General features: G+C 34.4%; 2 protein-coding genes across 2 annotated transcripts; one reads left to right on the top strand and one right to left on the bottom strand.

Annotated features, from left to right (window-relative positions):
- Positions 1-1,133: 1,133 nt before the first annotated feature.
- Positions 1,134-9,912, top strand: LOC107932997 (protein arginine N-methyltransferase 1.5). The gene is made up of 23 exons (XM_016865130.2): positions 1,134-1,441; positions 1,542-1,659; positions 1,950-2,059; positions 2,978-3,067; positions 3,165-3,230; positions 3,524-3,603; positions 3,697-3,772; positions 3,927-4,013; positions 4,145-4,229; positions 4,323-4,414; positions 4,500-4,535; positions 4,777-4,845; positions 5,000-5,068; positions 5,203-5,256; positions 5,347-5,421; positions 6,322-6,414; positions 6,518-6,621; positions 7,530-7,578; positions 7,668-7,754; positions 7,833-7,938; positions 8,573-8,660; positions 9,256-9,349; positions 9,495-9,912. The coding sequence occupies exons 1-23, from the start codon at positions 1,301-1,303 to the stop codon at positions 9,576-9,578; spliced, it is 1,953 nt and encodes a 650-aa protein (XP_016720619.2). The 5' UTR covers positions 1,134-1,300; the 3' UTR covers positions 9,579-9,912.
- Positions 9,913-10,492: 580 nt separating this feature from the next.
- LOC107932998 (ribosomal RNA small subunit methyltransferase H) lies at positions 10,493-12,487 on the bottom strand. The gene is made up of 4 exons (XM_016865131.2): positions 11,863-12,487; positions 11,433-11,741; positions 11,162-11,354; positions 10,493-11,077 (listed from the first exon to the last, which is right to left on the bottom strand). The coding sequence occupies exons 1-4, from the start codon at positions 12,289-12,291 to the stop codon at positions 10,689-10,691; spliced, it is 1,320 nt and encodes a 439-aa protein (XP_016720620.1). The 5' UTR covers positions 12,292-12,487; the 3' UTR covers positions 10,493-10,688.
- Between the last annotated feature and the right edge of the window lie 13,554 nt (positions 12,488-26,041).

Here is a 26,041-nt window from a genome sequence, read left to right as displayed (position 1 = left end):
ATGCGTGCAATTTAGTTGGAGAGGTTTTTTGTTAGGTCATGTAAGACTTTTGTTGGTTAAACTATTAGAAATTCAAGAGCAAATTGGGTCCTCTAATATAAAAATGAGCAATTTAGTCCTTATATAATTCGTTTTGAAGCAAACAAGTAACTTTTGAATAGTTTTAATATTTTTCTTATCTAAATGCTCGTGGAAAAAATTGAAAATAAACATGTCTAAAATTTTAATCATAAAAAATCCATCTTTCTACAGAAAATATAACAAAAAAAAAGTTAAAATAAACGAAGAAAACAACATTGAAGACCAAAATTGCTGCAAGTTAAATCTAGAAACAAAAATGAAATTGAATACATAATTCATTATTGGGAAACAGAATACATAATTGGGAATATGAAGAAAAACCCTAATTCATTATGTTGTTAAGTAAATTTAACTTGAGTTGCTGATGGTAAAGTAACAATCATAAAATCATTATTCAAAGTCAAGTTCAAATATTTTAATATTTGATAGAAGAAATTGATGAAGTTTGTTGATACAATCATAAGAATATTTAATTTTATTAAATTATATATTTTTGTTAAATTATATTTAATAATAATTATTTTATAGTATTATATATTATGATTTTAGTAAATTCATATAAGAATATTTAATACTAAGAATTTTATTAAATTATATATTTTTGTTAAATTATATTTAATAATAATTATGTTAAATTATATTTTATAATATTATATATTATAATTTTAATAAATTCATATATTTTATCAAATTATATATTATAAAAAATATATTTAATAATAATTATGTTAAAATATGATTAAATTATTTATTATTTATATTAATAATCTTATTAAAATTTAATAACAATAACAATAATCAGTTACCTAAACAAATTTATGCTAAGGGTATTCTAGTCATTTTAGTTTTTTCCATTATGCTATTACACCTCTATTTCATTCAACCAAATACAAGATTACTATTACGCCTCTATTTCATTACATTCAACCAAACAGTTGATTTGCTATTACACCTCTAATCCAATACACCTCTATTCCATTACATCTCTAATCCAATTCAGCGAAACAAACGTGCCCTAATGTATTCGAATTCATATTTTTTTTAACCTAAGGCGTTGTGCTTAGTTCACACATAGCAAGGAAACCCTAGCAAAACCCTCCGGAGGAGTGTGTGCTCTGCTTCTACTTTCAATTTTCTTTGTAGTCTAAGTGTTTGTCTTTCCTCTCCATTTGTTATATTGCCATTTCCAAGTGGAAGAGGAGTAAAAGCGAGAGCGAAAATGGGTCTAGGAGAAAGAGGAGGATGGGATAAAAGCGAGTCCAGGTACTGCGGAGTGGAGACTGAATTTGAGGATGACATGCCTCGCCTTTTGTCTTACAATCTCTCCTCTTCGGGCTTTGATTTTGTTGTCGCTCCTTTGGTTAGTTAATTGGTTAATGCCTTTGTTTTTTTCTTAGGAGTAGGCATTTACCCAGCGACTCTCTTATGACTTTCCCCTTTTGCGTCTGTGTAATGGTTAGATGGATCCTACTTACAGACCAAGCTTGTTGGAAGCAGAGAATGGTAGCTCTCACGTTCTGCCATTTGCTGGGTCAGACTTAGTTTTGAGTCCTTCCCAGTGGAGTAGTCATGTTGTTGGTATGAACTTTTACTGGCATCCATTACAAATTTTTAATCATCACATTTTCAGCATCATGTCACTTAATTTTATTGTCTTTTCTTTTTCTGTTATTGTAAAGAGATTATGTATCTTAAAGATATTTATCCTTCAGCCCAGCGATCACTGTTACTCGAGTGAAAGTTTTTCCTTTAAAATGTTTTAGCTTCACTTCTTACAGTTGCTACTGATTGGATGTTTACGTCAATCTGAGTTTGTTAATGTCTAGAATTGATTTAAATGCCCTCAACAGCTTCCTGAAATTTTCCAGGAAAAATCAGCACGTGGATTGACTTAGATTCAGAGGATGAGATCTTTCGGATGGATTCTGAGACTACTTTGAAGCAAGAAATAGCATGGGCCTCTCATCTATCTCTGCAGGTGTATATACTTTTAATAAGCTGTTTTTACAGGGTTGTAAGGTTTTTCTTGTATAGAATTGCAGACAGCTTGGCCTTTTCCCCCCCTTGACGTTCAAGATTAGTCAAAGAGTAATTTGATGTTTTATTGTGAAATCAAATTTCAAATTCTGATGAATTGGGTTGACCTTATTATATCTGAAGAAGGAACTATCCTGCATTAGCTTTCAATTCTAAATCATAATCCTACAGTTGTTTTTTTTACTTAAAAGTTAAGCTGCAGCTGGTATAAATTTCAATAAACCTTGAGAAACTCACCAAAATTTCACCAACTATGTGCCACCTTGAAAGATTTTTGTTTTTATTTTTATAAAACTCGAAGGCATGGATTATCCACATTACACCAAAATCACCACTTATTGTAAGTTTTATTGGAAATGAAACATAACTAGCCTGAAAGTGGTTAGAATTGAATGATGTACATGGAGCTTAGAAATTTTACTTTATTTACTGATTACTCTGGTGGCCATTAATAATAAGTAAATGGCTCTGTTCCTGGTGCTATTGTTGGCAAAAATTGAATGCTTTACTTGGATCTTTTTAAAAATTTTGATTTATATATACTGCTGGCTCTGTGGGCTTTAATAGTAGGATAATTGGCTCTTTTTCTGTTGCTATCTTTTTGGCAATTACCTTTCTTCTTTATTAGTAATTTATTTTGGTGTTGTATAAATTGTTAGTAAGTCTAACTTTAAGTTGTTTTTAAATACAAGTTTGATCTTAATGTTCTATAACAAAAAGCAGAAGTTAAATAAAGTGTAAGATGTTTGTTGATGGTTGCCATATGCATGATGAAATGTCAAAGTTACTGTAGCTTTTGAAAGAATTTTTGCTTCTTTGATTGGTAGCATATAATTTTCCATTTTATTGTCTACTTTAGGCATGCCTTCTTCCTTCACCTAAGCGAGCTTCATGCGCTAATTATGCTAGATGTGTGAATCAGATTCTGCAGGGCCTAAGCAATATGCAGGTGCCTTTTTTTAATCTAGATTCATTGTCAGAATCAATGCAAATTTTTGTAACATGTTCTAACCACTGTTTCCTCTTTTAATGTTTCCTCACTTAAGCTGTGGCTAAGGATTCCACTATTAAAAACTGATGAGGATTCACTGGATGTAGATTCTGATGATCTGGTGAGTGAAGTCTCCACTCTTGGTGTGGGTATCTTACCCTTAATGATCTGTATCCAACTATGCTACTATTCTCCTTTTCCTATATTCTAACTTAGGCGTTAAAACATATATAATATATAAATATATATGAGAACGAAATTGTCAGTTCTGTTCTGTTGTCTACTTTATGCATATCTTCGAGGTCTGGATTTCTTGGAGTTCTTTTCAACTAAGTATGGTTATGAAGAAGTGAGTATAATATGTGTGCTTTAACTTGTTACCTTCCTTCCTCTCCCCCCCCCTTTTTTGTACAGAGAGACTCTTGGGAACTCTGGAATTCATTTCGGCTAATCTGTGAAAATCATAGTCAACTGTCACTTGCCCTTGATATTCTGTGAGTTTCTGTCATTAGTTTTTTTTTAATTATTTGACCACACTTATGAAATAAAATGAAATGCAGTTCTAACAAAAAATGCGTATTCTCTAGGAGTACGCTACCTTCTGTGAACTCAATTGGACGGTGGTTTGGAGAGCCTGTCAGAGTAGCCATAGTACATACTGATGTAAGTATGTTCTGAGGGTTTATTTACTATTATTTTTGTTAAAAAAGCCAGGTCCGGCATCCTGTAAGGGTAAAAGTTGTCTTGAGTTTTTATTTAGTTTTAATGCAGATCACTCCTTGTTTTCCTGGATTTCTAATGTACTACTTTTTGCCAGTCTTTCCTGACAAATGCACGAGGTTACCCATGCCTGTCAAAGAGCCATCAGAAGCTAATTACTGGGTTTTTTAACCATTCTGTACAGGTATTGAAACATTTGCAAATGTTTCTTTTTGTCATTTGATGATTTTTATTATTTTTCTCATGCCATCCAATGTGTTTTCAGCTTCAATATTTATGGTTTTTTTTAAATTTCACCTATCATTGTCTTGACAGATGGTTCTTTCTGGAAAACCTTTACATAATATTCCTGCAGAAAGCACAGGTTCAGCTGCTAATCATATTGATAAAAATGTGAACAGTAAGTGCCTAGGTTCTTTCAATTTGCATTTCTTGCTGAGTAGTAGGTGAGTCTATTGTTGAAAAAGCTCACATTGCACCTTTCTGGATACAGATGTGGAAAGACATCCTCTCAGGTCATATTTGGATTATGTTGGTTATCTTTATCAAAGGATGGAACCGCTCTCGGAGCAAGAACGGATTGAGGTCTCTTTTTTTGTCTTTTTGACCAAGATAGATTTCTTCCCCCAAGTGTTATTCTTGTTCTAACTCATTCATTCTCATATGCCAGCTTGGTTATAGGGATTTTTTACAGGCTCCATTGCAAGTGAGTTTTCTTCGTCTGTATTCTTTTCTGATTCATGAACTTTCCATTTTGTTTAGGGTTTAGGGTCTGCTGAGAGCTAAATGTGTTTGGCTGTTGACACAAAATATAAATGCTGAAGTATCGGATAGTCTGATGATATAGCATCACATTTCTGCTACTTCCTTGCCACTGTTATTATTATTTTTGTTATTGTTGTTGTTGTTTAAGTTAAAGGTTGGTTTATTCTGCTATTATGATGCAGCCTCTGATGGATAATCTGGAGGCTCAAACGTATGAAACTTTTGAGAAAGACTCGGTGAAATATATTCAGGTAGTGCAGTTTTGTGCCTATATATAATTTCTTTAGTGTCATTTTTTGTCCTTTCACCTCTTATATTATTGATTGGTGACAGTAGTTGTCATTATTTGTGTTATTTTATTTTATATTTTTCAATCTGAATGAATGTATGCTTATGTTTTACTAGTATCAAAGGGCAATCTGTAAAGCTTTACTGGATAGGGTACCTGATGGGAATGAATCAGCAATAACAACTGTAAGCTACCTGTTTATCATGTTTTTCTAGTTTGTCTGTTTTAGTTAACATCTGATGATCTTGTTTTCCATTGGTGTTTCACACATACAAGATTTTTCATTCTTGGTATTGATGTGTTTTCTTGTTGTGGGAAGGTATTAATGGTTGTTGGAGCAGGACGAGGACCTCTAGTGAGAGCAGCATTGCAGGTTTTTTTCTTATGTATTTTTCCAAATGGATGCACTTATTCCTGCAACTTCTGTTCTGATGTCTTTGTAATCTGTTTGTTGATCTGATAGGCAGCTGAGGAAACTGGACGCAAGCTTAAAGTTTATGCTGTAGAAAAAAACCCAAATGCTGTGGTCACACTTCATGTGAGTTGCAGATTCTAGTTATTATGTTTCAAATTGTGATATTTTTCAGTTGCTAAGATAATGCACTGTTAATTCCGCTAAAATAATCTGCTAGCACTGTATAAAGTATTTGCATGTTAATGCATAGAGTTCTTTGGATGACGCTCCTTATTTGCTTTTCTTTTTTGGATTTTCAGCCCATGCTGATTTTAGTTAGAGTTACACTCCACCCTTAACAAATTTTCTGTCTTCTTTTGATTCTTGTTTATTAAATTCAGGACTAGGAAGTTTATATGTAAAAAAAGGCCTTTATAGTGGCTTTGTTTAACTGAGAGGTAAATTGGAGAAATTGCTAATATTAATTTGTGCATCAATGTTTTACAATTAATGGGATTCAGTTAATTCTCCTATGATCTAGAAACTTAAATGTGTCTTCATTCTTTAGAAGTACTTTTTGCAAGTATTAGTCAAATATAGATCAGTATCTTCATTTGATTGTAGAATTTATGATTTGTAGGGATGAAATAGGTGTATAAGTTAAAGCCTTAAAATGCTTCAGTCATCATTGAGTCTCACCACCCCGCCTTGGTTTGTTAAATTTACCTCATGTAAAAATATCATTCATCTATAGCAAATTTTTTCATCTGTGAAAAAGTTAAAGGATTAGGGAAGTAAATCAACTTCATGTGCATTAGATATTGTATAAATTTCACCCTTTAGCTGGCAGAGTATTCTGCTAGTAAAAGCTTTTAAATTAAAGTCTGTTATTGGTAGTTTGGTAACATCCAACCTGTCTTCTGATCATGGATGGTTTTCTTTGGAAGACCCAATTTAGAAATGAGGACTGCCATTTCTTGTCCAAGTTTGTTGAACATTCAATCAGTTTTTTATTTTAACATAATGTCATATTTGTTTAAACAGAGTCTGATTAAACTGGAAGGGTGGGAAAATGTTGTTACCATAGTTTCTTGTGATATGCGTCTTTGGAATGCTCCTGAAAAAGCTGACATCCTGGTATGTGAGTATTTACTAATTGTGTTTCGTTTTTCATTTTTTTATCTCGTATTCTTTTCTTTTGCACGTTCATATTCTTTGACTTAGCTATGTTTGTATCTAGGTCAGTGAATTGCTGGGATCTTTTGGCGATAATGAGCTGTCTCCTGAGTGCCTTGATGGAGCCCAACGGTTTTTGAAGCAAGATGGAATTTCAATACCCTCATCGTATGTAAATGCTTTTTTTTTCCCTTTTTATCTTTTTAATGAGGCGGTGGATCATTTCAATTATGTTTCACTAGAGGATTCAGCCGAATTCTCTACTGATGATTCTGAACCCTAATCTGTGTGGATGTCCCAATAGATAGAATCTAAATTCGATGATCCAATTTACAACTATTTTGGCAATATCAGTAAGCATCAATGTAAATGACCTGAAATTTTCTGGGTTATGTATGGACACCCCTTGTGGGATCCTAAATGGGCAAGCTTATGATATTTTGGTTATGGTTCTTCAGCTTTGGCTTTATATTTTGATAATTGTTTCATTAGTTTTCCTTAAATGGTTATTGGACTTCTCATGATAAACGGACTAGCAATCTTATAAGCATTACTTGATGATGGATATTTATCAAAGATTTGTTATTGAGTTTTACTCTTCAGATCTGTTATATTAGGTAATACCAAAGAAAATAATGGTCTTAATTAAAACATTAAAATCTCAATCATTTGTTGAGAAAGAGTTTTCCGATTGGGTTACTGCCCTGTTGTGAATTACTGAATGGGAAAATTCTAATGTAAGTTGTAGATTTCCTAACCAAAGAGGTAATGCATTTATGTCCTTTTTTCTTACTAATGCCTTTTATTTGTTTTATTTATTGCTATTATTGGTCTTCCTTTGCCAAAATGTTTTCAATGTTTCTTCTTCCAGTATGCTTGGTTTATAACACTTTGTATCAGGTTATATTCCACCATCAAAAGGCAAAAGAAGGAAAAGAAAAATTAGGCAGTAATTCTCAATTTCTAAGCAACTGATTGTTAATAGTATTAAGACCTATTGTTAAGTGGTCAGTCTGATATCATAAAGTCATGGTAACTAAAAAGTTCAAATGCATTCTTTTTGTTATGCCTCTCAGGTACACAAGTTTCATCCAACCAATAACTGCTTCAAAGCTATATAATGATGTATTCCCTTGTACCTATACTTTATTATTTCCTGGTATATTCTTTGAAGTTTTTCTTCTAATTTTTTTTCCCTTTTCTGGTTTTCACAGGTCAAGTCACATAAAGATCTTATCCATTTTGAAACTGCTTATGTTGTAAAACTTCACAGTGTTGCCAAGCTTGCTCCTTCACAATCTGTGGGTCTACACTCTTCCATGCTTATGAAGCACCAAATTTGTTAGTTCTAACCTGCCCTTTTATTATAATTTGTACAGGTTTTTACATTTAATCACCCAGATTACTCAACTAAGAAAAGCAACCAACGGTACAAGAAGCTTCATTTTGTGATACCATGTGACACTGGATCAGCTATTGTACATGGTATGTACTATGTAGCAATCAAGTCCACTTAATTTTCCTTCAATTAAATGTTCTAGAAAAATCATATTGTGCACAGACAAATCTTTTGAGTGTCCATGGGGTCTGGTTTACACCTATTCCATGAATAATCTTGAAAATAAGTGTAGAAAATGGTATTACAGAATGAGAATCTTGTCTCTTGCTACTATTCAATTTGCCACAGATTTAACATTTTATTCAATTTTACAATGTTAGGTTCACGGCAATTGTTTTGAACTTATGAAGTGCTTAATGTTGATGAAATTTTAGAGATGTCAAATTTCAAGTAGTGTTTTTTTAGAAGTATTGGAGATTGTTTACTTCAAATTGGGGTATGGTGTTGATGGGTACTAATTTCCTATTCTCAAATGGAGGAGCATTTTACATGGCTCAATTTTTTTCCATTATCTATAAGAGCATTACGGGTCTATTGGGTGTAGTGTAGAAAGCTAAACTACCTTGAAATTTCTTTAGTAGATAGGAAACTAATTACTTAGAGAAATGTTTCTCTTGCTCATCATTTCAATTTGCATTCATGTTTATTTTAAAAAATAGTTTACTTGAATGATAATCATAAGACATTTTTAGGCCTGACTGTTTGAAAACTTCATTGAAGGATTTGCTGGTTACTTTGATGCAACGCTCTACAAAGATGTACATCTAGGTATTGAGCTGTCAATGTCTACACCAAACATGTTCAGCTGGTATGCAAACTTCTTCTTCTTGGATTCTTTTGTCCAGGACTCAAGTTTGAAGCTTGTTTAGCTGAGAACAAATTTGGAGTCGGATATTCTCATCTATTAGTTAGAGTGTCTGCAAGATCAGAAAATTGATTGACGAATGGCCATGCAACCATTTTTTGGCTTTTAATTGTATCTGATTTTCTATAGTGTGGACTTGTTGGAAAAGTCCCACAACGAACCGAAAATATGATTTCGGTGTTCAGTAATAGTCTCAGCATATGCATAGTTATTATATATGTTTGGTTCTGTTTACTGTTTGGGGAGCAATTAGATTTCTGGTTTTGCTCAGAGACCACGAGAGTGGTGGTTTGTTTATTTTACTTATTTCCGGTCGTGAAAGCTATTTTAATGAAGATTCGTACTGGCTTGCCAGAATTAGACAGACTCGGTTTATTTAGAAGTTGAACTAGTGAACATTGCTTATAACCGAGTGTTGCTAGAATGTGGGACACATCTTACCATCTATATCCAATTTTGTCAAAAATTACTCTAATTTCTTTCCTTTATAACCGCTCTTCCATAAAATTGAAAATCTTTGACTGGTGTGGATGGGCAGGTTTGCAATATTTTTCCCACTAAGGCAACCTATATGCGTTCAACCTGGATCCCCTTTAGAAGTACATTTTTGGCGTTGTTGTGGTTCTACCAAGGTGAGTCCTTTCCCTTTTATTGTTTATAACATAGGACTTTCCTTTTTTGTGTTAAATTTTATTATTTTAAAACCAAATTACTTGTTCGTTGTAAAATTGAAAAAGTTAAGGCTGTTTGGTTGGGTTGGGCACAAATCTGATGCAGGTTTGGTATGAATGGTGCGTGACATCTCCTAGGCCATCACCTATTCACAACAGCAATGGCCGATCATACTGGGTGGGACTTTAGAACCATTCGGTTGTGAGGAGAGGGAAGATGTATTTGCTTCCTCATTACAGGTCAAAGCAGGCAACAAGTGACAGTATATGGTTTCAGGTGCGGCCTTGGAACTAAAGTAAATTGAGAGTTGTACTACCTTTTTGGGTGGATTTAGATGGGGTTTCAGTTTTAAGTTCTTAGTGTAATGTGCTTGTGCTGTGATATTCTCAGCACTTTAGTGTCGTTTCTGAACTTGATGGATGGATTTTTATGGCAATTCAATGTTCAATTTACGAATCAGGAACCTTTTTACACTTGGTCGAGTTTGAGTATATACTACATGGAAATGATCAACTTACGTGAATCTCTGGATTTTATTCTTTCAATCAACATCAATTAGTTTAAGCCAGTTCAAGCAGTGAATTTCTTATTATTGTTCTTTTACTGATTCGTGCTTCACTAATTCAACCGTTGTTTTTGAAATTGTGTGGCAATTGCCAAGTTTGAAATGTTTGGTTTTGTTGAAACAGTGGGGGAGCTTTGTACGCTGATTTTGGTTTATCTACACACTAACAAAACCTTATCAATGTCATCTCCAAGGTATACAAAGGCAAAATGATTATTTTTTAACCTTCGAAAACCTTCGGACCCTTGAAATTTAACTGCAATTGATATAATGTTAGTAACAAAAAATACAACTACAATTTTCACAAGTCATCTAACAGAATACGACCAAAATATATCTTTTTCCTTTGTTAAACTTACCAAAGATTATACTTTAATTTGCATATTGTTAGATCGGGATTAAGAGAAATTTGAGTTTTGGAGTTCTCATTATAATCACAACCAACAAAGTTTAATAATAGCAAAAGGTTGGCATTTGTACTGCGTGAGCAAGCAGAAATCAGCATGATGGAGGAAAGATCTCTTCTCATAGGTAAATCTGTTCAAATTTGTAGGCATTCTTCACTCGTATGCTCACAGGCAAATCACCCCAGGATTAATTGGTTTTCCAATGACATAAAAATGTTCAGTATAACTTAGAGGCTTACATGTCGAAAGGACCTAAATAGCTACATGAGATGTTAATGCATTTGTTGTGTATTTATGAATAACTTCCCTAAGCTGTTACCTAAATAGCTACAACTTCTGAATTACCCTTAGCTTAGCACTTCTGCTGCGACGGTTGAAGCCTTCTTCCTTTTCAGATGGTGTTATTGGCCTCTTGGTAAGTATTGTTCCATTAGAACCTTGTATCGTCTGTCTAATCCATAATTCCTTTTCATCCTCCCCGCCTTCGACCTTCCTTATGGAATTCCTCACTTCTTCACCGATGATCTTAAGGAATGCTTGTTTCACAATTCTGTCCTCTAAACTATGGAAAGAAATGACAGCAAGCCTACCCCCAGGAGCAAGACAATCAAAACAAGCGTGCAGGGAATCCTCCAGCGTCTTGAGTTCATCATTGACAGCGATTCTAAGAGCCTGAAACACTCTTGTTGCAGTCTTTATCCAACCTTGCCTACCTCCTACGGGCAAAGTCCTTAACTCGTTAGTAATCCACTAGCACAAGACTACATGGGATGATGGGATTGAATGGAGAGGGAACCTACCTTTTGTCCCAAGAGTGGCACTACGAATAACATCAACCAATTCACCAGTGGAATGCAATCCACCCTGAAGACGGGCTTGAACAATCTTGTTTTGTAGCAATCGCCAATTCCTTTCTTCTCCATAATCCCGGAGGATTCTACCCACTTCACTATCTGGCCAAGAATTTAATATATCTTCCGCTTTCAGACTAGCCTGTCATCGGCCTGTTATAGTTAGAAAAGAATAATCATCCACTCCATGGGGAAAGAAAGCAAAAAAAATGGGAAATACCTGAGGATCCATGCGCATATCAAGGGGTCCATTAGCAAGCACACTGAAGCCTCGGGCAGGATTGTTGACCTGCATGGATGACATTCCTAAGTCCATTAAGATGCCATCGACTCCGGAAGAGATGTGGTCAACCTGGGTGAGAAGGGATCTGATGTGTCTGAAATTTTTGACAAAAGTGAGAGCTTGGAAGTTAGGATGAGGGTGAGAATGGGAAATAGCAGCATTGATGCGAGAACGAGCCATACGGAGTGCAAGTGGATCCACATCCATTCCAATGAAAAGCTTGAGTTCAGGGTGGGACTGGATTATCTGGGAACAACAACAACCACAAGCACAACCATTTTCAGTAATACAAGACACTTCCACCGTTGTATAGAATATCATAATCATAAACACACAGTACAGCTACTACTAAAAGAAAGAAAGAGACCGTAGAAGCATGACCAGCAGCTCCAAGAGTACAATCGACAAAAGAAGACAGAGGCTTTAAATTTGAAGAGAAGACATCAAGGACTTCACCCAACATAACGGGGATATGGGACTGCTGCATCATTACTGTAGAAGAAGAAGAAGAATCAACGTCCTCCTCCTTTAAAATGTGAATATCCCCATCCCTGAGCGAACGGGTTCTTCTCTTTTCTTTGGCTAGCCCCTTTTCTTTCTTCTTCTTCTTGCTTGTATCGGTGGTGATACCCGTACAAGCGGATCTTACGAGGGTCTGCGATCTTGTGGAATATTGATTGTAAAGGAGACGCTTTGCTGATAACGATGCACAGCGTGAGGATACAGGAAGAGAAATGGAAGCAGACAACATCATCAGCATCATGTGCTTTGCATTTGCATTTGCAGTGGCCGCCATTGATTATTTATCTACCGGATATCCAACGAAGTGAGTGAATGAGTTCAGTCCAGTCCCCAGTCAAGGCCAGGCCATGGATTAGGGATTAGAGACAATGGATAAAACTAAAAGCAGTAATAGCAACAAACAACCAACAGTGGAGAAGAATCGAATGATGAGCCTTCCGTCTCCCTCCCTTCGGCCTTTCCGTTTAAAACCTCTTAGGGCTAAGGCTAAACCTTTGGGCCTCATCCTTTCTTATCAGGCCCCTTCCACAGTCCTAACTTCTTAGTTATCCTAACTAACTAAAAATCGACCCAAATTAAGGTGGTTGAAATCAACGATTTATGAAATGGATCCAACTGTGGATGGAGATCCAATATAGTCTTATGCACTCATTGGTGGCAACTGCCATATGCACAATGGTTAGTGGAATTTACTTTGCAATTATAGTATGAAATGAAGAATATCGCTCAATCCACTATTCGACACAATTGCAATTACAGTATGAACAGAGTAGACCTGTCCATGGCCGGGTGGCTCGGCCCGACCCGAAGGCCTGTCCGAAATATGGGAGAGTTTGGGTAAAAATATAGGCCCGAAATATAGGCTTGGGCAAAAATTTAGGCCTGTTTAGAAAACGGGCCGGACTTCGGGCACAATTTTTTTGGCCCGGGCCCGGCCCGGCCCGAAAATATATTAAATATATATTTTTTATTTTTAAAATATAATAGTTTTTTATTTTAATACTTTACTTTCATTATAAAAGAAATAAAGTGTTATAAAAGAAATATGATAGTTTAGTGTTTCTATTTTCAATAAAAGAGGGATAAGAAAACAATAAATCTAACTTCATTAGCTCTTTATTCTTATTCAGTGATATATACATTGTTGGTATATACAATGACATTCTTTAAAGCATGTAGGTGCATTGAAGTCGTGTAATTTTCATTTCATTTCACCACTTAAAATAAAGTGTTATTTCTTGTCTCATGACTTATGTCTCACATACTTCCATTACTTGCAGTGTAGGGTTTGATGAAAATTGAAAATCTAATTGAATTCATGTATGCCCATGACCATAAACTGACAATTCTTCTTAACTTGTGCACATGGTAGGTGCATTTTAAAATTTTAAGGTGATATGATATGTTGGAAGAATACCTTTACCAGTAAAAATTATTTGTAAAATTTAAAATTTAGCATATATATCTTAAAAGTGTGATGTAGACATCTTGGGCCATTAGTTTCAAGGATCAATTATCAACCTTGGATAGAAATATCAAAATTGAAATAGAAATGGAATAAATAAACCCATGTATTGTATTGTATATGTTTAATAATACATATTAAATGTCAATTCATTATAAAAGAAATCTGTTTAACATATTTCCATTAGTTATTATTTTAACAGAAATCTGTTACAAAATAAAAATAATAAAACATTAAGTTTGTTTTACTAATCAAATGTTAGATTTACTAGTTAGATTTTGTTATAATAATTAATACAATTAACAATTAATACAATTAATAATTTGATAATTTTATTAATTAAATGTTAGATTTTATTACAATAATTAATACAATTAACAATTAATAATTTGATAATTTTACTAACAAGTAACAACTAATCTTAATAACAATTAGTTTTAATTTTATTAAAAAAATAATTTTAATTTTAATTTTAATTAAAAACGGGCCAGGCTGGGCCAAGCTCGGGCCTCTTATTTTTTCCTCGGGCCAGGCCTGGGCAAAATCTCAGGCCCATATTTCGGGCCGGTCCGGGCCCGGACCTAGTAAACGGACTAAAATTTTTATGGGCCCGGCCCAAACCCGACCCGGCCCGGCCCATGAACACCTCTAGAACAGAGTATTGTTGCAGAAGATATTATGTTTTTTTGGGTGTTGTTCGGGAGTTGGCAGGAAGAAAGATTTCCCATAACTTACTACTGCCCATATTGCCATGCCTTGAATGGGCCAAAACAATCTCCACCCTCCCTAGTATAAAGTGAACTCCTTGAAACATAAAGACTGGATGATGCAGTAAGCCTAATGGAGAGTGCACAGCCTTTGGATAAGATGCGTGCATACATGTGATTTGTTGTATTTATATATGTCAAATTAAGCTCTTTAAACATTTAAAAGAGTTTATTCTAAAGTATTTTATAGTGTTTTTTTTTGTTATATTTCTATATTTTATAGATTTCATACTTAATTTTAGTTTTAATCACATTTTATTGATTTTTTGAATAAAATGGCAAGTTTATACAATTAGTAACTAAATTATTGAGTTAAGCTTGTTTTAGGCACTTGGTTGATGCGAAAATGAGAAGAGAAGCCTAATTTGGAGTTAAGGTCAGAACACCAATGCCTTTTCCATCAACTAAGGAGTTGGACTTCAACAAAATTGCACACTCAAGTGATCTACATCTAGTGTTGCGACACCAATGGGTTGATGTCGCTAAACCAATCTCCATGGTCACAACAACAACTTGGCAATGTCACAACACCGGCCATAATCCCTAGGAATGAAGAAGTTGAGCTACTTGAGGATAATGTCATGGCAGCGAATGTCATTATCGCGACATTGAAGGACCCAATGAGCCAAATGTGTAGACTGTCGTGGATGCCGCAACACTGACCCTTGACGAGGCAAAATAGTTGAACGGTAATTTATAAACAAACAAGCTTCAAATCAAATTTTAAGTGAGCACATAATTGTCATTATTAGGTTAAATACTTATTACCTATAAATAACACCTTATATAAACTATTTGAGTGTGGCTAGGTGAAGTAAAAAACTAGGTTAGACATTAGACAACTTTTTCTATTCTATTCTTTTTTTTTTCTTCTTATTTTTAGAGTAGATTTTCTCTATTTTTTTGTTTTTCTTTAGAATAAATTTTTGTTGTTAGATTTTCTTCTCTATTGTTGGAGCTTTGTTAATAAAGAATGATCATGCTCTTGCACTTTATCAAATTCATATTTATAAATGAGCATCTTCTCAACCATTTTTCCACATGTTACTTATCATGTGTTCGATAAAATGCTTGTATAAGATTAGAGTTTGATTATGTGCTAAATTGGTTGACGGTTGTTGAAAAACTAATTGTTTTTCTAAGTTGATAATTATCTTGATTATTAGTTTGTTCAATTGTATTGAATTGTATTAGACATTGATACATTTGTGCCGAATAGTGACACCGAGAGGAGATCTATATGCCTAAGTGAAATTGAAAGGAGAGCTTAATGTTGGATCTGGTGTTCTAAATGTATTATATTCATTTTGTATATTTATATTTTTCGAACAAACTGGTTTAATAATATTCATTAATTATATTATTACCCTTTTGTATATTGTCCTCAAGGTTTTCGCAAGCTAAGCAAAATAGAAGCAAATATTGACTTACTTGTTATTAATGTTTAACTAATACTAACCAATATTGTGTGGTTAAATCTTAATACGAAAAGATAACTTATATTAATAGATAAACCTAAATATGTCCTTAGTCTAATTGGAAATTAGCAAACCAATTGAATGATTATTATGCCATCTATCAAAACTAATTGAGAAGATACTTTGTCTTGAGCATTAAAATGGATGACTCTTAGAAGATAAAAACGTAGATGTGATTAACTGGATTGCAGATACATCTAAAAGGACCCAAGTAGAATAGATCTTAGATCCATTTATGGATTTATTCACTTGTGACATTTATGGTGTGGAATACTTTAATCTCGAGTAGATGATGGACTATGTATATGTGACTCGTATACTTAGATGTAAGTAAAAGCCTGAGTTCAAAAAGATAAGGAACTGAATGTTGCATTGAGTATACGAATTTTGTAGTATGTTGAGTCATTTTACAATACTGGAATTCATAACCCAATTAATGGGTAAATGATATATTCTAATCGGCATTACATAATAGATGAAAAGTAAACGGGTTACAGGCCGTTTGTCTTTATGATAAATGACTTAATTATTATTTTATAGTAATTGATTTTTAATAAAGGAAGATGTAATGATTATAATGAAATAAAATAGGATCATATTGGGAGAGCAGATGTACCCCAAAGAGATTAAAAATATCCTATAAGGGTAACACACTTATGACAAGGTCATTGAGCGAGCATTTATTGAGTAGCTTTCGTAATGGTATGTCATTAGGGAAAGCTCAATCATGATATTACAATGGAATGATTTTGTGACTAAATAAGTTTATAATTAATATGTGAAAAACTAAAACATAATTATAAATTATTTAAACCCCAATTACATACGTCTAATTGGTCCCTCCTTAGCTCATTGAAACAAAAAAAAATGAATTGCATGTAGAACCAGATGAACAAAAATAGATGAAAATGATAAAGTCCGAAAAACAAGTCATATTCACAAATCAATGTGTTTTCCTACAAAGTAAAGAAATGACTTAAGGATTAATTTAAGTTTTTAAAACTATTATTTAATTAAAAAAATAATTAAAATTAATTAAATTAATTAGCCATTGTGAGTTTATTAAATATATAGCCAACGAAGTAAGGCCATTCCCAATGGTCCATAGATTAAAATCTTTATAATATTCTGAACCATTCATGAACATCACAGCAAATAGAATTAAAACATTTATGATTGTCTAATATTGCACACCATCATTTAGTTATTGTAACCTTCCCATGGCATATAAGCTACTAGAACGTTTTTTTCCAAAGCGAGTTCGCCACCAATCGTAGCAACACCATCCGCTAAAATTTGTCCCTTTTTAATGCATTTACCCCGCAAAACCTGGGCAGTTTGATGCATACAAGTATTTTTGTTGGAACATTGATACATAACTAATGGAATGTTAGATGCCCGATAAAATAATCTTGTCAGTACCAGTAAAAATGATCTTTCCCTCGTGATCGGCTATAGCGAAAACTCCTGAATCTAGAGCCACTTGGTGTTCCAACGTAGTTCCAACAATGCATTTCTCAGAACAAGAAAGCAAAATTGCTTGGCGTTGCATATTAGAACTCATTAAAACCCGATTCGAATCATTATGCTCGATAAAAGGAATGAGAGAAGCTCTAATAGAAAAATATTGAAAAGGAAAAATACTTCGAAGATGAACTTGTTCTCATGCAATAGTCAGGAATTCTTGGCGGTATCGAGCCGGAACAATCTGTTCTTCCTGAATACCCTGATTCAAGGTCAAAGAATTTCCTACCGCTACTATATAATATTCACCTCAACTTGGGAATAAATAAAACATCTGTGCTTTTTTTTTATCTCTAAAAGATTTTGTAAAATGGACTTTCTAGAGACCCCCAATGATCGATCCTAGCATGAATTGCTAAGGATCTGATAAATCCAACATTGATCCCTTCAAAATTATCATGACTTTAAAGGAATTAGAATTTGGTTGAAAAAAATATTTAATTGAATAAATAAATAAATTTTTTTTGGGGAATAGAAAACATTTATTGAGTCTGAGTAAATTAAAAAATGTTGGGTTAAAAGTCTAAAAAGTAGATATAATTGGGCCAAATATAGGAGAAACCCAAATACCCTTAGCGTAAGAGAGAAGGGCAACATTGTAACGATCCGTTTTTAGTGAAACCGAAATAGTGGTTTTAGGACCTCAAATCTGATATCGTAAAATTTATTTTAATATTATTTTAGTATCTACAGCATGATATTATGATAGTATAAAAAATTTTGTTAAGAAATTTTACCGTTTGTATGCTCAATTTGTGAAAAAGGACTAAATCGCATAAAGTGAAAAAGTTGTGTTCTATTAGATAAATGTGTTAAAAATCTATAGAACTTTAAAGTGGAGGTCTTTATATGGTAATTAGACCATTAAAAGTGATATTGGATGATCATGGCTTTGCAGTTTTGTTATTTTTAAAGTTAGGTAAAGTTAAAATGGTAAATAGGAAATAAATGGATAAATTAAATAAAAAAATATCAACCTATTTGTTTCATCTTCTCCACCGAAAAACACAAGGAAAATAGGGGTTTTGAAGCTTAAAATTCCAGCCACTTAATTCCCTTGCATGTAAATGATCCTTTGTCCTGTTTTTGTTGATTTTTATGTTTTTGGGGTCGTTGTAGCTTAATCTAGCTAAAGAGAGAATTAAGTTGCAATATGGTTAAAAGTTTAGGTTTTTTCAATGTGAAAATGTTAGTTTTTTTTTTAGTTTTAATGGAAGAAAATGAATTTTTGTTGTTAGTTAAACAACTTATAAAGAGATTTTTAATGAAATGGCCAATTAGGGGCTAAATTAAGAAATGTAAAATTTGTGTGGTAAATATATGAAATTGTGAAAAATTTGGGTTGCTATGAGCATATATAAAAATTATCTAGGCTTGAGTATAGATGAAATTTCATAAATTTCATTTTACGAGTCTAAGGACTAAATTGTAAAGAATTCAAAAGTATAGGGGCAAAATAGTAATTTTCCATAACATAAATTTTGCATTAAATTGAATAAGAATAAAGATTAAATTTGTTAAATTTGATTATATAGATCAAGAAAAGCCACGTTCAGAATTAAATCGAGGGAAAAAAGTAGTGGATTAATCGGTCGACTGACTCCATACTAATTCGAGGTAAGTTCGTGTAATTACATTGTGTATTTATATAATTTAGTTGAAATATATGTATTTGGATTGAGTAATTACGATGTATAATTATTGAACGCATTACCGATATAGTACGAAAAAATCGAGCCCCGTTTGAACCTTAGAAATTCGTAGGATACAAATGACATGTCATTAGGGTTACCATTTTGTTTGAGGTCCTAAATGTGTTGCGGACTCACCACATCTCATATGAGCTTACCGATTTTTAGCTCGTAGGAGCTCACCGATATTCAGGTCGGAGGAGCTTACCGTTTCTTGCTCGTATGAGCCTACATATATAAGAATTGACAAATTACGGTTTAATACACCTCGTGAGTACTACCTGCGAATCTAATGAGATTCTAAGTGGTTTAACGGGCATAGTGTTATTATGAGATTATATAAGTTCGATACAAACTAGTACATGTATTTACATGGAGATTTTTTTATATATATGATATACGGATATACGGTAGAGATGTTTCATGTACATGAAAATTTAATAATTGCTGAATTTATACATGATTCTCGGTTTTTATGTGTATACATGGCTAACTTGGTGAATGGTTATGTGATAGGCTTGGGCCAAAATTGAATTGAGATGTTCTTTGAGTTATTTACCTAAATTTGTGGTTATACGGTAAGTTTTATTCTAGGTTTTACAAACTTACTAAGCTTAATTGCTTACTCCGTTTATTTTTTCGTGTTTCATGATAGTATGTGATATTATTACATGTTATTAACTTGACATTGGTTGGTTTTGAATGCCTATTTATGCAATGGTTATATGCATATTGATGTGTGTAGGTTGGTACCAATTTGGGGTGGGAAATATGGCTTGGAAAATGACCTATTTTTGTCCACACGGGTAGAGACACGGGCGTGTGTCTCAGCCATGTGTGACACACGGTCGTGTATCCTTTGATACTACTATAGAAATTAAGTTAGTAGCTTCACAAGGCCTAGCACACGAGCGTGTGGCTTGGCCGTATGGCACAAGTCAGTATACCTTCCAGCTTTTACACGGCCTGACATATGGACGTGTGAGGCCATTTCGAAGGGTACATGGCCTGGCACACGGGCGTGTGGCCTAGCCGTGTGATCCAAGTCAGTGAGTTACACGGGTTGGAACACGATCGTGTGTCTCTATTTCGAATGCCCACACAGCCTGAGACTATTAATGACTATTTAGGGCCTCAAAGGCTCGTATTAGGGACTATATGAATGATTTTGAGTGGCTTTTGTTTAGAATGAGAAATGAATATAAAAAGTATGATTGTTTTAGTTATAAGTCTGGTAATGCTTCGTACTCTGTTTCGACGTCGGATACGGGTTAGGGATGTTACATTTATTGGTATCAAAGCTATGATTTAGTCGATTCTCCAACTAACGTAGCGTATGTGAGTCTAGCTATATATGTCATTTTATAACCTGTGATAGTGTGACATCTCCTCACAAATTAAAATCATATTTTTCATATAGTAATGAATTCCAATCGAGCAGACTCCGATGATATTGTGAATAACGCACCGGTCACCGTTCGTGGGGCAAAGTCGTCTGGATCTAGACTCGTGTCTGAGGGTCGTGAAGGAGAGGCTAAGGAAGCCTTCTTCTATATAATGAACGAGTGGTTCACTAAGGTTGTCTGAACTAATCTGGCTGCTCAGTAACCTCTACCCCCACCTTTTTCTTAACTGGTCCCCGTAGCTCCTCAAGTTAGAACCCGTACATTTAACAAACCGCCCGTTGATAAAATTCAAAAATATAGGGCCGAAGAGTTTAGAGCTACAGTTGATGACGACCCTGAGAGAGCCAAAGCTTGAGAATACGATTCGGGTTTCCAATGAATTGTCTTGTACACTAGCGGAATGTGTTAAATGTGTCGTGTCTCTTCTGAAAGATGTTGCATGCCAATGGTGGAACACTTTAATTTCTGTAGTACCGAGGGAGCAGATTACATGGGAATTCTTTTAGACAGAATTCAGAAAAAAGTATATAAGTCAACGATTTTTGGATCAAAAGCGCAAAGAATTTTTAGAACTGAAACAGGGTCGTATGACTATATCTGAATATGAAAGAGAGCTTGTAAGACTGAGTAAGTATGCCCGTGAATGCATTCCAACCAATGTGGTTATGTGTAAACGTTTTGAAGACGGGTTGAATGAAGATATTAAGCTTTTAGTCGGTATGCTTGAACTGGAGGAATTTAAGGTTTTAGTTGATAGAGCTCACAAAGCCGAGGAGCTTAACAAAAAAGAAAAGAAAAGTTAAATTTAAAGCTAAAGATTCGAGGAAGAGATTTACAGGAAAGTTTCATCAATCAACATCGAAGAAATCTAAATAATATTACTACCATCCTACTATTTCTATGGGGCATTCTAGTCGAGAGAGAGATGTGAGACACTCTAGTCCTAAACCCTAGGCTACATCTATAGCTAGTAAGGGTAGTGTTAAAATTGCTAGACCCGAGTGGAAACACTGTAACAAGCCACATTATGGCGAGTGTCGAGTTAAAAGTCGAGTATATTTCATGTGTGGTCCATACGACCACTACCTTAGAGATTGCCTTGAGAAGTCTGAGAAAGAAAAAAGCTCAAACCGCGAGGACGAGCAATATAGCTGTTAGAGGGAAACCACCTCAAAATACTAGAAATATTAGTGGTAGTAGAGGTGCAACGGGAGATTCTGCAGTGAGATTTGAGGCACGAGCACCAGCCAGAGCTTATGTTATTCACGCTCGCGAAGATGAGTCGACACCAAATATTATCACCGGTACTTTCCTCTTTTTAACACTGATGTAACTACTTTGATTGATCCTAGATCAACCCATTCTTATATGTGTACGAGTTTAGTGTATAGTAAGAGTTTACCGGTTGAATCCACTGAATTCGTTGTACAAGTGGTAACCCTTTAGGTCGGTATGTCTTAATTAATAAAGTCTGCAAGAATTGTCCTTTAATAACTTGGGGTTACAGTTTTTTAGTCGATTTGATGCTCTTACTATTTGATGAATTTGATGTGATTTTAGGTATAGATTGGCTTACTCTACATGATGCGGTTGAAAATTATATATGATGGGTGTCGAGTCCACCAATATAAACCGACGCCTAATTTGCAATTTAAGCAGTATAGGGAGTCGGGTCAATCCCTTAGAGACTGGGTTTACTGCAAATTGTTGCTCTCTTGACTAGATTTATGTCGGGACAATTGTCGTGCCCAAGAAGTTTGGGGGGATAAAATTTGAAAACCTGGAACCTGAATTAAACAGGGAAAAAATGCGTGAAAAGTAAAAGCTAGAAATAAAATAATAAAAATAGTTATATAAATCTGAAGAAAATTTAATTAAACTAAGCTCAGCTTTAGGCACGGGTTTTTCTCGTCTTTGAACCGATCCTCGAAATTAAATGAACTCCTCTTTTCCAATAAGTTTGTTATAGCTACCAAGGACGTCTCGGACACTAACTCTTCCTTGTGTAAATTAGTTATGGAACGTCCTATAACTAACACTTACCGATCGAACAACCAACGAAACGTTCGTGATTTAGAACTCTAGCAACTTTGCGTTCTAGAAGAGCCTAGCTCGAACCAATGTCCTCAACTGCGTGGGACATTTAAATTCGGTTACTACTTCCCTTGATGGAACCAAACAGCAATCTCCACTTAACACGCCAACGTGTTCACAGAAAACCGATTAGATAATCGATCCTTTCAGATTTCCAACTGTACATCTAACCACACTAAATCAAATGACGTCTTTTTTGACTTAGTGTTGATTTGACTTTGCGAATTGACAAAATCATACTCTTAATCCAGAGAAATAATAAGTACTGGATTTTAGGAGTTAAATTGTTTGGGTTCGTAACTCACAAATCTTGACGAGGCTAACTCCGACCTAAAGTTGAAAATGGATTTAGTTGACTAAGCTTTGGGACATGTTGGTATTGGGCAGAATTGGAGAAGGTTGAATAAATGAAAAAGAGATAAAAGTAAGTGGGTGAAGGTGACGCAAGGTTGGAAACTAATAGATGGAAAAGTATAAGGAATTAATGTCAGCAACTAAATTTGCAAAAAGGAAAGAAAAGATTGAATTGCAAGAGATAAAAGATGAATTGAAAAACTTAATGATTAAAAACTTGATGGAAAACTTGATGAAAAGCTTAAAAAGAACTTGATGCAAAACTTAATAAAAGAAAACTTGGTAATTAAAAACTTGATTAAAAACTTGATGAAAAACACTTGGTGAAAGGCTTGATGAAAAAAACACTTAATGAATGACTTGATGAATAAATGAACAATGTAGCCCCCTATTTATACTAGTGGCCTTGCTAAATTAAGAGCCACTAATCATAGAAAGTCAAGGAAATAAAATATTCCATGACATAAAAATCCATACATAATCTCCCACTAAGTCAACATTAAATTTCAGCTAATTACATCTTGGAAAAATTCTGCTTTGGCCTACCCTCTTTGCTCCTTTCTTCAATCTAGCCCAATTGTTTCCTTTTTCTTCTATTTGACCCCAAATTGTACCCATGCACAAAATTCAATATAAAAATGGAAAAATCAGTGGTGCACTCTCATAAATTAACCAATTTAATTACATAGAATATGTAACTTTAGCATTTAATCAAATCCCCCTACTTAGCTTATGCTAGTCCTCAAGCATTTTGTATGTATCTGTAAAAGGAAAAATTTTCTCCAAAATAGGACTTGACCCCCATGGTTTGCACAATTCAACAATTTAATCCTAGCACATTAACATCTCAAATAACCTAGCCTAAGAAGTAAGTAAATATATTTCAGAATTTATTAGAGCTTGATAGACTTACCCTTCATTTTATTATTTTTGTACTTAGGACATTTTCAAATTTTTTTTACGCGAGACATGATGACAACCCAAGCAACATGTTTTGGTTACTCGATTCGGATGTCTCTAAGCAGGATATTTTTCCCTACCCGTGATAGCTTGTTAGCGGAGTGAGTGCAAAGAAATTAAACAGCCACACGAACCTTTTTACGCGAGATGTGATAACAACCCAAGCACTACGTTCCGGTTACTCAGCCCGATGTACAACCCTAATTTTTCACTCTTAACTTTCGTATGAGAGGAGTATTATTATTTATTGATTTCTTCTTTTTCTCTCTTTATTTTTTTTGAAGAGAATGCAGAAAATTAACATGTGGTATAAGGTAGGCAGTCAAGCAAACTCATAATTCCTAAAAAAAAAATTCTTACCCACTAAGTCTAGGTTAATGAAAAGTTTTATGTGTAAAGAACTCAATAGCTAAATAGGTCAAACCATAAGTGTACCATCCAAATTTATCAAAAGAAAAAATTTACCTTTCACGAAAAACATGCAAAAACAGATAAGCAAATTAGAACCAATTTATATTTCCCACCCCCTACTTATTTTACATTGTCCCAATGTAATTTGAATTATTTAAAGGATAAAAAGTAAAAGTAAGTAAGGAAAGGAAAAATTAACTCCCTATGTATTTTAACGTCATGGAGGGTGGTCTCGTAGGTGTGTGAAAACGTCTATCACTAAGGTGCTAAAGAGTTGAGGCCTTCCTCGATTTGGGTTAATCGAGTTTCGACAGACGTGGTGGGCTTCAACTTCGTCTTAGAAGGTCTACCTGCAAAATAAAATAGAAGGAATAAAAATAAAATAACATGTGTAAGTTTTATTTCTTGAATTTATTAACTAAGCTGTAAACTCGAGAAATAAATTATTAAAAACCAAGATTACGAGATTTAGTAAAATAGTCGTGATAACTGCACGAGGTAAGTTTCCAGGAATGAGAGGTGAGTCATAATGAACATTCTTAAGTACCAATCTTTCCTTAGACAGAACTGATCCTCGACATGCATTTTCATTTTTCGTTTTACCAAAAAATTTATTTGCATAAAGGGAAAATTTTGGGTTGCCTCTCAATAGCACTTTGTTTAACGTCGTTAGCTCGAAGACTTATTATTCAAATTCTTTATCCTTCTGTAATAGACTGCAAAGCGGTTGCATGATATTCAAGAAGTCTTTTACGAATATCCTGTAAAATCCGTGCACCATGAAGTCATCTATGAAGATTTCAATGATTTTCTCGACATAATCGGAGAATATGCTCAACATGCATATCTGGAAAGTGGCCGAAGCATTACAGAGTCCAAACGGTATTCGTCTATACGGAAATGTTCCGAAGGGGCACGTGAAAGTTGTTTTGTCTTGATTCTCATGTGCCACCGGAATTTGGAAAAATCTTGAGTACCCATCGAGACAATAATAATGGGTCTTACCAGCTAATCGCTCGAGCATTTGATCGATGAAGGGAAGTGGAAAATGGTCTTTTCGAGTAGCTACATTCAACTTCCTGTAATCGATGCAAACCCTCTATCCATTCTGGCCTCAGGAAGGGACCAGCTCACCTGACGAGTTTTTCACCACTGTCACGCTAGTTTTCTTAGGCTTTACATGAACCGGGCAAACTCAATCACTGTCAGAAATCGGGTATGTTATTCCAGCATCTAACAGTTTCTGGATCTCCTTCTTTACTACCTCCATTATGGGTGGATTAAGGCGTCTTTGAGCATCTCTCTTTGGTTTTTTGTTATCTTCGATGGAGATTTTGTGTATACAAGTGGATGGACTTAGCCCTTTTTATGTTGGCTATCGTCCAACCAATAGCTTCTTTATAATCCTTCAGAACTCGAACTAGACATTCCCCCTCGTGTTTGGTTAGTTTGCTTGACACTTTCATCGATAAAGTGTCTTTCTCTCCCAACAAGACGTACTTAAGGTGGTCCGGCAATGCTTTAAGCTCCAAGATTGGTGGCTGCACAATTGAAGGCAACATTTTAGTTTGGGAAGGCAATAGTTCAAATTGGTTACCTCAATTCGTCAATGATGGTTGCGTCTCTAAGTGTTTGACTATTTCTCGCAATGGATCTTCTATAATTGATAATTCCTCGAGATAATTTAAAACATCCATGTTAATGCTTCTGTAAAGGACAGTTTCCAACTCATCAAAGTCATGATATTCAGAATAAGATTGAGTGAAACAGTCTATCATATCAATACTGGAAATATTTGACAGTGAGTTAGGATGACTCATGGCTTCGTAGACGTTGATTTCACCATCAAACTCCATTGTCAGTGTTCCGCTCTG

The sequence above is a fragment of the Gossypium hirsutum genome, chromosome D07 (assembly GCF_007990345.1).
Source record: "Gossypium hirsutum isolate 1008001.06 chromosome D07, Gossypium_hirsutum_v2.1, whole genome shotgun sequence".
In the NCBI taxonomy this organism is placed as follows: domain Eukaryota; kingdom Viridiplantae; phylum Streptophyta; class Magnoliopsida; order Malvales; family Malvaceae; genus Gossypium; species Gossypium hirsutum.
Note: the sequence above shows the minus strand (reverse complement) of the source record. Positions and strands in the feature narration are given on the sequence as shown.

Coding starts and splice junctions, on each gene's coding strand:
- LOC107932998 (XM_016865131.2), bottom strand. CDS start 12,291: ATGGCGGCCACTGCAAATGCAAATGCAAAGCACATGATGCTGATGATG. Junction 11,742..11,862: donor CTGCTGGTCATGCTTCTACG/GTCTCTTTCTTT, acceptor TGTTGTTCCCAG/ATAATCCAGTCCCACCCTGA. Junction 11,078..11,161: donor TGCCACTCTTGGGACAAAAG/GTAGGTTCCCTC, acceptor CTTTGCCCGTAG/GAGGTAGGCAAGGTTGGATA.
- LOC107932997 (XM_016865130.2), top strand. CDS start 1,301: ATGGGTCTAGGAGAAAGAGGAGGATGGGATAAAAGCGAGTCCAGGTAC. Junction 2,060..2,977: donor CCTCTCATCTATCTCTGCAG/GTGTATATACTT, acceptor TGTCTACTTTAG/GCATGCCTTCTTCCTTCACC. Junction 4,014..4,144: donor TTTTTAACCATTCTGTACAG/GTATTGAAACAT, acceptor TTGTCTTGACAG/ATGGTTCTTTCTGGAAAACC.